The sequence below is a fragment of the Crocuta crocuta genome, unplaced genomic scaffold (assembly GCF_008692635.1).
Source record: "Crocuta crocuta isolate KB4526 unplaced genomic scaffold, BGI_CrCroc_1.0 scaffold27, whole genome shotgun sequence".
Lineage (NCBI taxonomy): Eukaryota > Metazoa > Chordata > Mammalia > Carnivora > Hyaenidae > Crocuta > Crocuta crocuta.
The window spans coordinates 5,653,210-5,670,136 of NW_027532250.1; the positions used below are offsets into that span (position 1 = coordinate 5,653,210).

Sequence of the window (16,927 nt, forward strand, 5' to 3'; positions counted from 1 at the left end):
CTATGGCGGCAGCCGAGATGAAGTCCTCTGTCTTCCAGACAAGCCCTGTTTCCTTGCTTCGGAGGCTCTGCACCGTGTTGTTTCCTCTGCATGGAACTCTTTCTTTTCTTTTCTTTAATGTTTATTTATTTTTGAGAGAGAGAGTCAGAGCACGAGCAGGAGAAGGGCAAGAAAGAGGGAGACACAGAATCCAAAGCAGCTCCAGGCTCCGAGCTGTCAGCACAGAGCCCGATGCGGGGCTCAAACTCACAAGCAGTGAGATCATGACCTGAGCCGAAGTCGGACGCTTAACCGACTGAGCGGCCCAGGCGCGCCCCTGCGTGGAACTTTCTTACACCGATGCCAGCACGCACACACTGTCCCCCAGCCCGGGCCAGGTCCCTGTAACTAAATGAACAAACTTCAGTGGGGAACAAACTTCAGGTCCGTCCCGTCGCTGGGCCGGGGCAGCACCCCTCCTGTCACCAGTGGATCCCCAGTACCAGCCTTCGCTGGGAATGGCCAGCTGCCCCCGTCTCCCGTGCATCGTGGAGCTGACCCCGCACCCACATACCCGCGCCTCCTTCTGTCCCGAGTCGTTGCTCAAAGACACTCGCCCTCGCCTTGGCATTTCCACACCCTGCGGTCCCTCGCTCTGGCCGTGCCTCCGTTTGGCCGGCCGCCCCGAACGTTCGGGCTGGGCCTGGAGACCTCTGTCTGCTGGGAGACGCGAGCTCTGGAGACAGACTGCCGGGCTCGCATCGCTGCCTGCCACCCAGCAGCCCTAACCGCGGGCACGTTGCTCTCTGCTCCCTGCTTAATGTTCCTCGTGCGCAAAAAGAGGTTACAGCACCGCCTGATACTATTAGGTAATAGAATTAGATGCCTGATGCCTATTAATCATTGTGTTATTGGAGGACTCTGTGATAATCCACATAAAGGGTCTGGGACAGAGTGATTGGGCTCAGTAAACAACCGCTTTTATGAACGTGGAGATGAACGAACAGGTGGCGAATGGATGGAGAGATCTGCGGTGTGTTCCGTCTCTGCCTGACTCATCGTTTCTGCTTCTCCACGAAATCAGCAGAGGACTGCTCCCCCCACCCCGCCCCCACCCCCTTCTTTCACACTGATTCAGTTGGTTTTCTGGGCCTGAGTCTCCAAAAGCTTGGGGATTCCGCGTTCCACTTAGTGGCAGTTCCTCGACCCACCTGTAGACCATGATCTCCGGGGAGCTTGTTAAAAACACCGGTGTCCGAGCCCCACCTCCTGACTCCACGTCTCTGGGGCTGAGGCTCAGGCTTCTGTATGTTTAACAAGTTCCTAAGGGATTCCAGGTCTCGGCCAAGTGGAAGGCCACAGTCTCACCCCCGACGCGGGCAGACTTCTCCAGACATTCTCACGCAGGCATTGTCCAAACTGGTCGGTGCCTCCCAGTCCTTGATGAAGCCAGACCCTTCCTCACTCAGCTCATCTCTATCCCTTCTCTGTCCAATAATAGCTGAAGCTAAAAGGAAATAATAATAATAGTTGGGTATCAGGTAGACTTTATTCTCTGCCTGCTAGCTTTGAAAGCTGCATTTTTGCATGGCGTTTGGTTTAAGAACTTTGCTACAGGCACAGTAACGTTCGATATTGGTGCCGGTGAGAAAAGAATGAGCATCCCGCATACACCTTCTCAGTTCTGAAAATAACAGGGCTTAGGAGTTAGGCCCCTGAGTTGGAGTCTTGGCCACATAGGGACTGACGAGTCTCGCGACTGTGATAAATTACAGGAGCTCCTGGTGTCTTGTTTTTGAAGTGGAGACAAGGATAAATAGAAAGGGCACACGGCTTGGCAGTTAAAGAATCCGGGTCAGGGGGCGCCTGGGTGGCTTAGTCAGTTAAGCATCCGACTTTCGCTTAGGTCACGATCTCGCGGTTCGTGGGTTCGAGCCCCGCGTCGGGCTCTGTACTGACTGTCAGCTCAGAGCCTGGAGCCTATTTCAGAATCTGTGTCTCCCTCTCTCTCTGACCCTCCTCTGCTCACGCTGTCTCTCTCTCTCTCCTAGAAATAAATAAACATTAAAAAAAAAAAGAATCCGGGTCAGATTGCCTCGAGGTCAGTTCCCAGCTGTACTACCTGCTGATAGGTAACCTGGGGCAGGTAACAGGGTCTCAGCATCCGGTTCCCCAACTCTCACATGCTGGGGCGCCTCCATGGAAGACACTCAGCGCTTCCAGTGTTAGATCTTCGTACCGCATCCGAGGGCTGTGAAAACAAAACAGCACAGAAAATGCGGCTGCAGGGCCTGCCTCATGACAAGCCCCCAGCCGATAGTAGTTAAATCAACCTCTTGGCCTGGAATGATCTTTCCCTCCCCCTCTAGTGAATTCCTACCCTTTGGGTCCCAGCCTCCAAGTCACCTCCACCTAGAAGCTCTCCATGATTTCTCCCTCTCCCCACCGCCCCCTAACCTCGGGGAGTTAGGTGTTTTACGGCTTCCCCACCCAGCACTTAGATGTCTCACTTGCAAAGAACTAGCAATTTGGGGGTAAGCGGTCTTTAGTTAGCTGGAGAAGTGGATTCAGATGCTGTCAGAGGCCAGGCAGTGACAGCGAATGCAGCAGCAGATATGCCGCGGTGCGCAGTGGGAGGGCCTGGGGACAGCCAGCTGGGAAAGGAAAGCAGCCCGGTAGCCGGGAAGCATCACCAGCTGTGTCTGGTTGTGACTCGGAGCCCGGGCTGGTCTCCTGTTGATCGGAAACAGTTCCCAGAATGTGGGCATGAGCTGGGCTGCGCTGGGACCCTGGCAGAAGGGGACCAACATAAGACCGCCCCCTCCTCCCAAGATGCCAAATACCAAACATCCCCTCCCCCCACTCCTCTGAGTGACAGCCGCTCCTCTGCCTGTCACAGGTGAGCCTTTTCTCCTCCTCAGTCTTTTTTTTTTTTNTTCTCAGTCTTATTAAGATACCAAATCATAGACTTTTCCCCACTTCCTGACAGCTCGCACGCAGGCTTCCTCAGGCCGCCCCAAACCTCACCTACCATGAGCCCCAAACCAGCAATAAGTCCTTCGTAGCAACCTGTTCCTGAGATGCTCCGTGGCTCTCGTGAAATGAGGTTTCCCTGTCGCAGTGAGTGACCAACTGACTCAACCACTTGTGTCCGTAGTGGTCCCTGGCCAGAGATAGGGGAGACCCAGCCCACCTCATTGATTTTGAAAGCCTTAAAAGAGAATCTGGGGGCGTCTGGGTGGCTCAGGCGGTTAAGCGTCCGACTTCGGGTAAGGTCACGAGCACACAGTTTGTGGGTTCGAGCCCCGCATCGGGCTCTGTGCTGACGGCTAGCTCAGAGCCTGGAGCCTGCTTCAGATTCTGTATCTCCCTCTCTCTGACCCTCCCCTGCTCATGCTGTCTCTCTCTCAGAAATAAATAAAAAACATTTAAAAAATTAAAAAAAAAGAGAGAGAATCTGAAGGCTCAGTTTGGCCCGTGGGCCCCCAAATTAGTGGTTTANCGGGAGGCTGTCTGCCTGACTGTCCCCTTTCTTTTTTCTCTTTTCTTCTCTTCTCTTTTCTTCTCTTTTCGTCTCTTTTCTTTTCTTTTTTCTCTTTTCTTCTCTTCTCTTTTCTTTTCTTCTCTTTTCTTTTCTTCTCTTCTCTTCCCTTTTCTTTTCTTTCCGTCTCTTTTCTTTTCTTTTCTCTTTTCTTCTTTTCTTTTACAAAAGGAAAGTTCACACCAAACTGCGGTATCTTGAGTCCCAATTCCTACCTTCAGGGCGAGAGCGTCTGATTGGCTCGGCTCCTGTCAGGTATCTGCTGCTGGACCAATCAGCCGCGGCAGAGAGAGGGGGCGGAGTCAGGTTGGGACCTGGCCCCGGAAAGAGCCCTTTGGAAGGGCGTGAGTGGCTTTTTTCCCTCAAGAGATGAATTCTGAGTTTGCAGTTGGATCCAGAGCCCTAAATGGGAATCGTATGCATGGACAGCATGGGAGGAAACAGAAAAGTGCAATGGATTTGAGTACATGACAATTTGAGGATATCCTCAATCTGTAAAGCTTGTGTGCAAGTCAGTAAGAAAAAAGTGAAACTCAGTAGAAAAAGAGAGAGAAAATTGCATACACAAGGAGTTCACTGTAGAAGGTATAGGGATGGATAAAAGAATGTTAAAAGGAATTCAACTTCACCAGCAGTAAAAGAAATGCAGGTTAACTAAAATGATCTCATTTTGTCCTGTCAAATAGCTGATGTGTTGTGATCGTAAAGGGGAGAGTGTAAGCTGACTTAAATCTGTAGAAAGGATCTGATGATTATGTGTCACCAAGTAATACAATGACCACACCATTCTGACCAATTCTTCAACTTAGAGGAATGTATCCAAAGTAGCCAGAAGTCAGGTAAAAATTTGGGATGGGGCACCTGGGTGGCTCAGTCAGTTGGGCAACAGGCTTCAGCCAGGGTGGGGGTGGGGGTGATCTCATGGCTGGTGAGTTCAAGCCCCGCGTTGAGCTCTGAGCCTGGAGCCTGCTTCGGATTTCTTGTCTCCCTGTCTCTCTGCCCCTCCCCCATTTGTGCTCTGTCTCTCTCAAAAATAAACATTAAAAAATTTTTTTTAAATTTGGGATAGGTATTATTTATAAAAATAAATACCTAGAAACACACTCAGTAATTTAGCTATATGCTCAGCCAAAATGGAGGAATAGAATGTAGCCAGTTAAAATTGTGTTTGAGACCAATGATAGCATGGCAAACGGCTTCAAATGGTGACTTTTTTTTTTTAACAAAAAGGGGGCTATACAGGATTTAAGCCATGATCCCAGTTTTACACTTTTTAAATCTATATACAAAGGATGTGTTAGCCATGGGGTAGATCATTTCACAAATGTTCTTTGAGCCCCTGCCCTTTGCCAAGTTCTGTTAGGTGCTGGGAGGCAGTGATGGACAGGTGTGTCCTTGGATGTCCCATTCAACCAAAGGGAGGGGAGGACGACAATTAGATAACTTCCCAAGTAATTATTTGATCCCAGTAGAGATAAGTGCTTTAGAGAAAAAGTACAGTATGTAATGAGCATAATACCGCCTTGGGCAGTTTTAATTTTCTGCTCTATAGTTTTTCTGTACTCTAGATTTTCGGCAATTAGCGTTTACTTTTATTTAAAAAGAAGAAAAAGCAGGGGTGCTTGGGTGGCTCAATGGCTTAAGCGTCTGACGTTAGCTCAGGTCATGATCTCACAGTTTATGAGTTCAAGCCCCACATCAGGCTCTGTGCTGACACTGCCAAGCCTGCTTGAGATTCTCTCTGTCTCCCTCTCTCTCTGTCCGTTCCCCATGTGCAACCTCAGTCTTTCTCTCTCTCTTTCTCTCTCTCTCTGAAAATAAATAAACACATTTTTTAAAAATACAGGGGTGCCTGGCTGGCTCAGTTGGTAAAGGATGCAGCTCTTGATCCTAGGGTTGTAAGTTTGAGTCCCACGTTGGGTGGAGAAATTATTTCAAAATAAAATCTTTAAAAGACAAAGTTTTTAATTTAAAAAGGCAAGGATAGGGGGTGCCCGGATGGCTCAGTCGGTGAGCATCCACCTTTGGCTCAGGTCATGATCTCTTGGTTCATGGGTTCGAGCCCCGTGTCAGACTCTGTGCTGACAGCTCAGAGTCTGGAGCCTGCTTCGGGTTCTATGTCTCCCTGTCTTTCTGCCCCTCCTCTGCTTGCACTCTATCTCTCTATATCAAAATAAATAAACATGTAAAAAATTTTTAATTAAAAAAAAAACAAGGATAAAAAGTGGAGTTTTTAAAAATTAAGGAAGAGAAGGGAGAAGCCAAAAGGGTTGGAAGATGTGAAAGCCACCTTCAGATATCCGAAGGACAGTTTTGTGGAAAACGGGCTACCCCGCTCCTGGTGCATGTGGCCCCAGCGGGTTAAGACACCGAGCAGTATGACCTCTGAGATTTGGGTTCTCTGTTCATATAACAGCCTTATATTTTAGGCAGCATCAAAACTGAGTAACTGCATGCCCGCCATGCCCTGGCCACAAACCAGGACTTAACTACAACAAAGGGCACTCGGTGCACATCTGAACACACAAGAAAGCCAGGGAAATCCCCCCGGAGACAGACCCCAAACCCGCAAGCGCGAAGCAGGTGTGCAAGGCTGCGACTTCCCGGAGGCTGTGGGGGAGGGGCTGATCTCACTGAACGTGGGGCCTGATTTTCCTCCCCAGGCCGGAGGCGGAGATGAGGCCCCGAACTCTTGCAAAAAGTTGGCCTCGGATCACTGGGACCACTCACACTCCCTTACGGCCTGGGAACAAATGGCTGCTCCAATGTCACCTCACCCACGGACACCTAAAGGGCCTGAAGCAGCACCCCTCCCCCCCCGCCAGTGATCAAGGCAACTGGAAGCCTCTCCCGGGGTGTGTGTAGGCGCTGCTCTTCTCAGGGCCTCCTAGAAAGAAGCCAGGGGTGGGGACCCCTTCGCGAGGCTCCAGTGAGACTTGGTAACCAGATACCCCGATGCTCCTTTCTTGGTTGTTGAATCACAGCCACCTGCAACAGGACCTATTAATAATGATGTGATTCCACATTCTGAAATGTCACCTTCTCCCAGAAGCCTTCACAGGTCACCCTACTTAAAAGTGCTCCCCCCCCCCGCCCCCGCCCGGTGCAGAAGTCCCTGTAACTCTTCTCTGCTTAGTTTCCTCCATAGCATTCGGCTGTATATCAGCTATAGAGCATGTGTTTGAGCTGTCGCCTGCACCACTCCCAGTGACAGTGCTGGCTCCATGAAGGCAGGGATTTTTTTTTTTTTGAGCAGAGGGAGGGGCAGAGAAAGAAGGAGAGAGAAAATCTCAAGCAGGCTCTACGCTGTCCGCTCAGAGCCCGACACGAGGCTTGATCTCACGAACCGGGAGATGAGGACCTAAGCCAAAATCACGAGTCCGACACGCAGCCGACTGAGCCGCCCAGGCGTGAAGGCAGCGACTTTCGTCCCTTTGGGTCACTGATGTGTTTCTAGTGCCTGGAACAGTGCCTGGCACACAGTAGGTGCTTAATAAATGAGGGGCACCTCAGTGGCTCAGTCGGTTAGACCACTCTTTCTCGCCCTCTTGCAAAATAAACATTTAAAAAAATATTTGCTGAAAAAGTTCGTGAAACATGACAACAGCAGTAGCAGCTTTATGTGCCTGGTGTCTAATCTTCACAGTAGCTCTAGGAGATGGGAATAGAAATTGTCCCCATTCGCCAGGTGAGGAAACTGAGGCTCAAGGGCATAAGACTGAAGAGCCCAAGCTCTTGAACAAACCCTTTCTGGTCTTGAACCCGTCTACTTTGGGGTGACATTATGTGTCGTTAGACCCCCAAAATGACCCGTGCAGTCGGGGGCGTGGCTTCCTTTGTTTCCTGCTGCCCTCCCCCAGGACACCAGAAGCTCGGGCATCAAGGGCAAAAAGAGACAAATGGAAATCCATCCAGCTTCTGTGCATCAAAGGAAATAAGATTGAAAAGACAACCTTGAGGGCGCCTGCGTGGCTCAGTCAGTTAAGCAACTGACTCTTGATTTCGGCTCAGGTCTTGATCTCATGATTCATGAGCTCGAGCCCCACTTCGGGCTCTGCGCCAACAGTGCGGAGCCTGCTTGGGATTTTCTCTCTCCTTCTCTTTTTCCCCCTCACCCCTCCCTCAAAATAAATAAACATGTTTTTAAAAAAGGCAACTGAGGGGGCGCCTGGGTGGCTCAGTCCATTGAGCGTCTTGACTTCAGCTCAGGTCATGATCTCACGGTTCGTGGGTTCAGGCCCCGCGTCGGGCTCTGTGCTGACAGCTCAGAGCCTGGAGACTGTTTCCAATTCTGTGTCTCCCTCTCTCTGACCCTCCCCTGCTCACACTGTCTCTATCTCTCTCAAAAATAAAAAAAAAATAAAATAAAAAGGCAACCGAGGGACACCTGGGAGGCTCAGTTGGTTAAGCATCTGACTTCGGTTCGGGCCGTGATCTCACAGTTTGTGAGTTTGAGCCCCACGTCGGGCTCTGTGCTGACAGCTAGGAACCTGGAGCTGCTTCAGATTCTGTGTCTCCCCCTCTGCTCCCCCGCTTGTGCTCTGTCTCTGTCTCTCTCTATCTCTTAAAAATAAATAAAACATTTTCTCATTTTTTTTAAAAAAGGCATCCTCGAGTGGGAGAAGAAACTTGCAAACCACGTATGGGAGAACAGGTCCATATCGTCTTCCCTGTGTTGTCACTTGCCACGAAGGGGGTGCTGAGGCTCTTGGGGGAGGGGCAGGTGGGCAGTTAGGAGACCAAGCCCAGCCAGTCCCCCAGGAGGGCGGGACCCTGCACCTGCCTCCTGGGAGGGTTACGAAGAGGAGGAGTCCGGTGAGTGAGCCACGCCCACCTCCATGCCCCCAGCACCTTCCAGCCTCCTCCCTGTTAAAAAGTCATAGAGTAGAAAGCTGAGAAGTCTTATGGTGGCGTGAGCAGCCATTCCAGCTGTAGCAGTGGAGTCCTGTGTCTGGGGTCACCCCTCAGCCTCAGCAGAGACAGCAGGTCACCCTAGGCCTTGATCATTCCAGCTGAGAGACTGGTGCCCAGTTCTGTTCAACTTTGCCGACTGACCTTGACAGTCGACTGTGGCCACATCCTGTGCTACTGAGTCACCCATTAAACTCTGCAGCATCCTTTGGAAGTAGGCACGGTGATTATACCCCACTTACAGATGAGGGCACTGAGGCTCGAAGAGGTTACGTAACTGGCCCAAGGTCACACACAGAGTAAAGGGCCAGATCTGGACTTCTACCAATTCAAAGATAGATTTTAACTTACCTGAAATGGAGGTGCCTGTTAGAATCAATGAGATTGCTGTCGACCAATAGACAGTCGCTAAAAAAACCCCAAATGTCTTGGGGTGCCTGGGGGACCGAGCCAGTTAAGCGTCCGACTTCGCTCAAGTCATGATCTTGCAGTTCGTGAGTTCGAGCCCCGCATCGGGGTCTGTGCTGACGGCTCAGAGCCGGGAGCCTGCTTCGGATTCCGTGTCTCCCTCTCTCTCTGCCCCTGCCCGGCTCATGCTCTGTCCCTCTCAAAAATAAGTACACATTTAAATTTTTTTTGTTTTTTTAAAAACCCCAAATGTCTTTGTGAGCGTGCAAACAAACTTGAACACTGTTGGACACATCGTTGTCACTTCAGCAGAAGGGGGTGCATTTTTCCGAACTATGTGTTTTGAGCCTCATTGTTTAGCATCTTCCAAGATCTTGCATGATGTTCCGGGTTGAAGATGAAAAGTAACTGTGTTCGCAGAAAAACAGTAGCGGGGGGTCGATTTGATATTAATGACGCAGATGGTTGTTACTGGAGGAATAACAGCTTTCTTGTAAAGCAACAAGCAGGACCGATGGACGCCCCCGGTTAGACAAAGCTGGGTACAGTCTTACTGACGGGCGTGTGGGAAAGGACCGTGTGCACCAGGGGTTCTCAGGCTCGGCCAGGTATCGGAACGACCTGGGTGGCTTGTCAGAACACAGGTTGCTGGGTTTGTGAGTCAGTGGGGGCGGGGCCTGAGGATCTGCCTTTATAGCCAGCTCCTCCCTAGGTCCGGGGCTGCTGGCTGGGGCCCACACTTTGAGAACTAAGCAGAGCAATATCCCACAGAGTAGAGGAAACATTTCAACAAGAGGCAGGTGTGGTCAGTTCGTGCATCCAAGGGACTCAGCGTGAAGACAGAACGTCGGTTTTGCAAAATCTTTTGGCCAACTGTTTTTTTTAACATTTATTCTTTTTTTGAGAGACAGAGGGCAGAGAGAAAGGGAGACACAGAATGCGAAGCAGGCTCCAGGCTCTGAGCTGTCAGCACAGAGCCCGACGCGGGGCTCGAACCCACGAACCGTGAGCTCATGACCTGAGCCGAAGTCGGACGCTTGACCGACTGAGCCACCCAGGCGCCCCTCTTTTGGCCAACTTTAAAGCAAAAGCCATTCAGCTTCCCCCCCTGCATGTTACAGTTAAAACCATGAAATCATTTACTCCCGTAGCAATGCAGGTGTTGGTGGGCTTGCATCAATGATGCTCTCATTGCCAGACGTCCTCCAAGGGGGGAGATAAGAAGCCTGAGCTTCCTGTCCAATGTCTAGAGAAATCAAAAATAATTCATTCAATAAATTCACAATTTCATCATCGTTAGGACCTCTCAGCCTGAAAAATTCACCCAACGAACAGACACACCATTGCTCATATTGCCTCTTCCTATAAAACCAAATCTCTATGTGACAAATTATGTGTAATTAAAGAAGAAAATATTTCCAAACCCAAAACCATAACTTTAGTTAACGAAATAGTCACAAAAGGTTTTACAAGCAGGAGAAGAAATTTGAGACTGCCTGTTTTATTTTTTATAATGATAAAAATAAAGGTTACGATGATAAAGCTGTTTGGTCTCTTTTTTCCCCCTGAAAACTTCAGTGAGAATACAAGGAGTTTTTGTTTCACTTGTTGTGTTTTGTTTTAGGAAAATACTTGTGTTTTTAGAGAGTTCTTAGTCTGTGCCAGAATTCCTTTGATCAGCTCCTTTCCAGTTGCTTGTTAGGATTTTGTGATAAAACTTATGAAAGTACCAAATGCATTTGGCTGGAGATCATAGAAAGCATGCCTGGTATAAATGATAGGGACACTTCCTGTTTACTTAATAAGTCTGGATCTGGATAGCCTCAGAGTTCTGGCTCAACATCGGATTTTCTTGCTCTCCCCTGATGGTCCCAGAATGGCTGCCAAAGATCCAGGCATCACATCCTGACTCCAGCAAGTCCTAAGATGGAAAATGGGACAGCCAGGGCAGTAAGAATGAGCTTTCCTCAACTGCCTTTTTTTTTTTTTTTTTTTAAATTAGGAAGAAAATCTTTTCCGGAAGCCCCTCAACAGATGTTCTCTCTTGTCTCCCTGGCTAGAATAGGGTCACAGGATCGGTCCTAAGGAAACTGGGAAAGCAGTTTAGCCTGTAAGTTCTCTATAGAGGAAGGTAGGCAAAGAGAAGAGCTGTTGGGTATTCATATGATGAGAACTAATAACCATCCTATCTTTTAGTTTCAGCTCCAGAATTTGTGTTTGAACATGGCTATCAAACTTACCTGCCCACGGAAAGCAATGAAAACCAGACAGCCACTGTCATCTCTCTCCCAGCCAAGTCACGTGCCAAAAAGCCCACAGCCCCACCTGCTCAGAAAAGGCTTAACTGTTGCTATCCAGGTAAAGGCAGCATTGGGTCCTGCGTGTGTAGAGGATGTGACATTAACAGAATCCGATTCAGCAGCTTTCGCGGGTGAATTCCTGACAACTAGACATAGATGTGCTCCGAAGTCCCTGGCTTAAGCATCAGAGCCCCACAGCATTTACGTCATCACATACGACCTATCTCTCACTGTCCCTGGTTACAATGCACGTGGAACCTAAGGCATTTACAGCCGCTGGCCTTTGAAATGAAATTCATGAGTGTCCCGGTGACTGCATTTTTCTCCCTGTGCTATAGCTTACGAAGACATCCAGAAAGATCGTTGTTTCCTTTAAAAACAAAACAAAGCAAAACTTTGTATTTGGAAATAATCTCAGACTTACAGAAAAGTTGCAAAAATAGTACCAAAAATGTATGTATGCCCTTCATCTGGATTCCCCAAATGTTAACATATTGTATTTGCTATGTTATCCTTTCTTTATATATATATTTTCCCCAAAAACCATTTTAGAGTGAGTTGCAGACTTACCCCAAATGTCCCTTTACCCCTAAATACCGCAATTTATATTTCCTAGAACCAAGGAAACTCTTTTATATAACCACAGCACAGTCCTCAAAATCAGGAAATTAACATTTATATGCACTATTATCAAACTACTGACCTTATTTAGATCTTACCAGGTTCTCACTAACATCCTCTATATCAAAAGAAAAGCATTTTCCCCTGGTTTAGGATCTAATTCATGATCACGCGTTGATGTGCGTTTTCATCCGTCTTTAGTTTCCTTTAATCCTAAAGCTTTGTCTTTCATGACCTTGGTATTTTTGCAAAGTACAGGCCAGTTGTTTTGTAAAATGTTCCTCAGTTAGGGTTTGTCTGATATTCCTCCACGATCAGATTGGAGCTCTGCAGTTTGGACAAAGCACAGAAGTGATACATGTCCTTCTTGGTACATCGTATCAGGAGGCACGTGATCCTGTTTGTCCAGTTTACTGTGGGGTTAACTTTCATCACGTGGTTAAGGAAGTTTCTGCCAGGCTTCTCCACCCTTAAGTTACTATGTTTCCCTTTGTAATTAATCTTTTCTTGCCTTTGTAAGGTTGCCAATTCAAGACCGCCTATGGCATGAAGGACATGGAGCGTCATTTAAAAATTCACACTGGTAAGTGACATTTCTTTGGCACTTATGACAGGGACATGTATTCTGTGCCAGGAGCCAGGGATCCAGACAAGTCAGACATGTGATAGGACCCAGAACCTTGCCCATCATCACAGGACTACAAATACAAATTAAATAAAAGTAAGATGCTATTTCCGCACATGGTTTTGGCAGAAAATGTTTAAAGAAATAAAATCCAGTGCTGGAACAGATATGAGCAGACTTAGCTAGTGGAAATGTGAACTGCTGCAACCATTTTTGATGATTGATCAGCCGAATTAATTACAATTTTAAATGTACAGATTCTCATTTGGAGATGATCCTATAAATGTGCGTGTGTGTGTGTGTGTGTGATGATTGATAGAAGGGAAGAAAAGTAAAATTTTTATGTGTATTTATATCGTAGCACTGGATACAGAGTGTATGTGCTATTTTTGCCATTTGAAGGTGAAATTTAATTAATAAATAAGTTTCTTAATTAATAAACTTTTTTGAAAAAGGGAAAGATTGATGGGGCTCCTGGCTGGCCCAGTCGGTGGAACACCTGACTCTTGATCTTGAGGTCATGGGTTCGAGCCCCATCTTGGGTGTAGAGATTACCTTAAAAACAAAGTAAAAGGAAAGGAAAAGAGTGATGCCTGGGAAAAGAAAAACATGACTTCTGGTGATTTTAATTTTCTTTAATATATATTTTTATGTCTCCCAGATTTTCTGAATGGAGAAGGAACTGCATTTAGACTATTTTTAACAAAGTATTAGATACTCATAATTCAAATGATACAGTGTGAACACAGAGAGTATAAGTGCATATAAGATAGAGGAACACCGAAATTTAGCTGGGGTGTCACTAATTGCCCAAAGTCTGCTAGTTAGCCTCAGCCTTTGGAAGATGAACTATCCAGCAGTTATTTCTGAAATTTGTTGGCCACAGCCAGCGATTGCCTTGGTTGCAATGGGGTCATCATCATGTTCTCCCCAACCTCACGGTGTCACGTCACTTGGATTTATTCTAATTAGCGGAATGTTAAGCTATTAAGTCTCAAATATTGGGTAAGCCTTCTCGATGTAACAAACAGTAGCTCTTTCCATGTGGGTTTGATAGGAATGCCATCAGTCGAGCATACTCATCATCGCCGGAGTGAAGTGCTGAAATCATTCATGATGATTGAGGAAACACAATAAATACCTGAGTGAAGTAATGACCTTGAGTCTCTTTCTGCAGATCTTTAGGGAGAACCTTATACACATGGTTAACTGAGCCTAGGTTTGTAGGATAGTTTCTACATGACTGCGGCGTCTCCGATCACATCTTCAAGCCGGAGAGCTGATGAGAAGGTGTCCTCACCTTCGGAACTTCCAGAGAGAAGGGTGTGGCCAGGAGTAACACTGACAGGCTCTTCACTGGCCGGAAACCATCCTTCTTCACCAGCTTCCGGCACCTGCTCACTGTGGCGGGTACGGAGGATGGCGACCACAGGAGCTAATCCGCAGCTGACAGCCACGAGAAATTATTGTTCGTGGAGTTCTTGATTTGACGGCTAACATTTTCAATAATAAAATTAAAATCTTTCATACCCTTTCATTTAAAAAATTTTTTTAATGTTTACTTTTGAGAGAGAGAGAGAGAGAAAGAGAGAGACAGGGTGTGAGCAGGGGAGGGGCAGAGGGAGAGGGAGACACAGAATTGGAAGTTCTCCAGGCTCTGAGCTGTCAGCCCAGCTGACACGGGGCCCGAAGTCACAAACTGAGATCATGACCTGAGCCGAGGTCAGAGGCTTAATCTACTGAGCCCCCCCCCCAGGCACCCCTCTTTCATACTTTCTTAAATCCCAGATGTTTGGTCTAATGCAAGAGTGATCAGCTTTGGCTGACGATTGAGTTTAGCACTTGGCTACTTACAATTTGGCCAAAAGTCATATATTTAATATATAAAGTAAAAAGGGGAGATCCTGACTTACACCCACTTCCTTATCCAGTATACAATATAGACCTGAAGTCACCAGTGTCAATAGTGTCCTGTGTCTTATTCTTAAATTTTGGCATACCCATACTGGGCCTAAAAACACAGAGAATCTATTTTTCCCATCTTTTATGCAGTTACTGTTATATATACCATCACTACAGGTTGCTGTTTTTCATCTAATAATGGTTCTCTTTCCACACCTGTATACATATCTGCTTTACCAGTTAGAGCGGCCAGGTAGGGAATTGGTTCAATAATTTATGCTCCGTCCATACGGTGAAATACGTCAGCTTTAAAAATCGTGTTGTAGATATTTAATGATGTGAAAAGATGATCGAAATTACTCTGAGTGCAAGAAAGTAGTCAGCGGGGAGGCACCACTGCATTTGGCTCAGAAAGCAAAACAATCATGGGTTCTAAGCCCAGTTGTTGACGGGATTGAGGAAGGTCACTGAGAGGCACAGTGCCTTTCAAACAGTGTTTAAGTTGATGTTAGCCAAGAGGATTTTTGGTACCAAACATACACACATATGCACGTAAATAATTGGAGAGATCTCCATCAAAAATAAGCAGCTGTTCGTGGGTGGTAAGTTGGCATGTGCCTTAGTGAGTATAGGCTAAGCTGCTGTAACAAAGAAACCCAACCGGCAGCTCGTACGCAGTGGGGGTTTGTGTGTCTCTCACATAACTGTCCGGAGGTAAAGCAGGTGGTCGAGGGCAGGGAGGCAGCTCTGTCCTACGAAATCATCCAAGAACCTCGGTTCCTTCCATATCGTTACGGTGTGTCAAGTCATGTGACCCGCCATCTGTGGGCTTCCTGCCCACGCCTGCCAGTCCACCCCTGGTCTTGGAAACGGCCAGCAGGAAGGGTGGAAAGCAAAACGTAAAAGACAAGCAGCATCATTTTACAAAAGGAGCGCATTTGCCTTCTCTGCTATTTCATCGAGGGGGGCTCTGATGCAGAATCACCTCGCTGCAGGCGAGGCTGAGCAATAGAGCCTCGGGCTGCGTAGCCAGGAGCTCCCCGAAACCTTAGCGCCTCTGCGTGTTAGGGTGGGCCTGTGAAGGAAAGGGATCAGGAGAGAATGGACCGAGACCTCAACCAGTTTCGTAGTTTACTTAGCTGTCCTTTAACAATTTGAGTCACCCTCTATGTTTAACTAATAAGGAACTCCTATTCCATGTAGGAAAAGTTAGAAAATACCAATAGGCAAAATAGAAGAAACTCCCCCTCTCCCAGCACGTTGGTCAGCTCTTTGCAAATGTTCTGTGTAGCTTTAGGGCGTTTCTAGATGTTCTTCGGCGACTGCATATCACTCTTCTCATAAGGCAGTGGGAAGTAACTTTGTCTCGTTCAGTACCATTTTCTGATGCCATCTGTGTGTGTATGTGTGTGTGTGTGTGCGTGTGTGTTTGAAGGAGACAAGCCCCACAAGTGTGAAGTCTGCGGCAAGTGCTTTAGCCGGAAGGATAAGCTGAAGACACACATGCGTTGCCACACGGGCGTGAAGCCCTACAAGTGTAAGACGTGTGACTACGCAGCAGCCGACAGCAGCAGCCTCAACAAGCACCTGCGGATACACTCTGACGAGCGGCCCTTCAAATGCCAGATCTGCCCCTACGCCAGCCGCAACTCCAGCCAGCTCACGGTGCACCTGCGGTCCCACACAGGTAGGTCTCTGGCCCTGCTCTCACTCCGTGCTCCTAGCTTCCTGTTACCTAGATCAGAAGCACCCCCAGAGCATCGGGTCACAAGCTCAGTAAACGAACTGGGGGCGTGTGGTCACTGCACTGTGTGCGGGTTTGCTTGGCACCCACCCAGAAATGCCTCTGTTCCGTCCAACGGGGAAGAACATGGAGTTTGTAACCGTATGTGTATCTTTATGTGACTCTATACCTTATTCACTTCTAAGGTGTTTGATTGAGGAGGTGAGCTACATGAAATAGAGATATGAATATAAACAATGCACTTTTAGTCCATTTCTGCGTAGCTTCCGTATTATTTCCATCCTTTTTGAAGTATGCTCGGATTAGCTCAGTATGGGCATGGCTTCGTGGAACAACCTGGCAGAGTAGGTAACTTAACCAGTTATGTTTGTCTTCCTTTGAGCAAGTGTATCAGTTAGCTATTGATACAGTGATGCGTGTAACAACCGCTACAAAACCTCAGCGGCGTATTATAATAAGCGTTCATTGCTCGCGTGCTTCCGGTCTAGCCAGTTGGCTGAACACCGTGTTGATCTTGGTGGGACTCAATCACACCTGTGGAGAAAGGCTGGGTGTCTGTCCACTGACCTTGGCTGGGGATCTGGGTTAGCCGGCTCTGCACGTGACTGGGCTGGGGCAGTCTGGCTCTGCTCCACATGCCTCTCTTCCTCTTTCTGGGGCCAGCGGGCTACCCCAGCCTTGTCCCTCTCATGACGGTGGCAGGGGACAGGCAATGCATTCCCCAGGGGGTAAGCCCCAGTCAAGCCTCTGCTTGCATCCCATTGGCTGAAGTAGGCTCTGTGGGCGGGCCTGGTGTCATGGATGGGGCTGGGCTCACCCGTAGAGGAAGGTCACCACCAGGGTACATGACAAAGGCCAGAGATAGGGGGGGCGGGGTAAAGACGTGGGGCCATATC

General features: G+C 48.0%; 1 protein-coding gene across 2 annotated transcripts in view; it reads left to right on the plus strand.

Moving 5' to 3' along the window:
* LOC144243254 (zinc finger protein 64) overlaps positions 1–16,927 on the plus strand; it is a 105,462-nt gene that overhangs the window by 16,140 nt on the left and 72,395 nt on the right. For both annotated transcript variants that reach the window (XM_077778295.1, XM_077778296.1), the window contains exons 3-5: positions 11,036–11,197; positions 12,281–12,343; positions 15,723–15,974. In XM_077778295.1, coding sequence (XP_077634421.1) covers positions 11,036–11,197; positions 12,281–12,343; positions 15,723–15,974 — 477 coding nt within the window. The remainder of the gene's footprint in view (positions 1–11,035; positions 11,198–12,280; positions 12,344–15,722; positions 15,975–16,927) is intronic.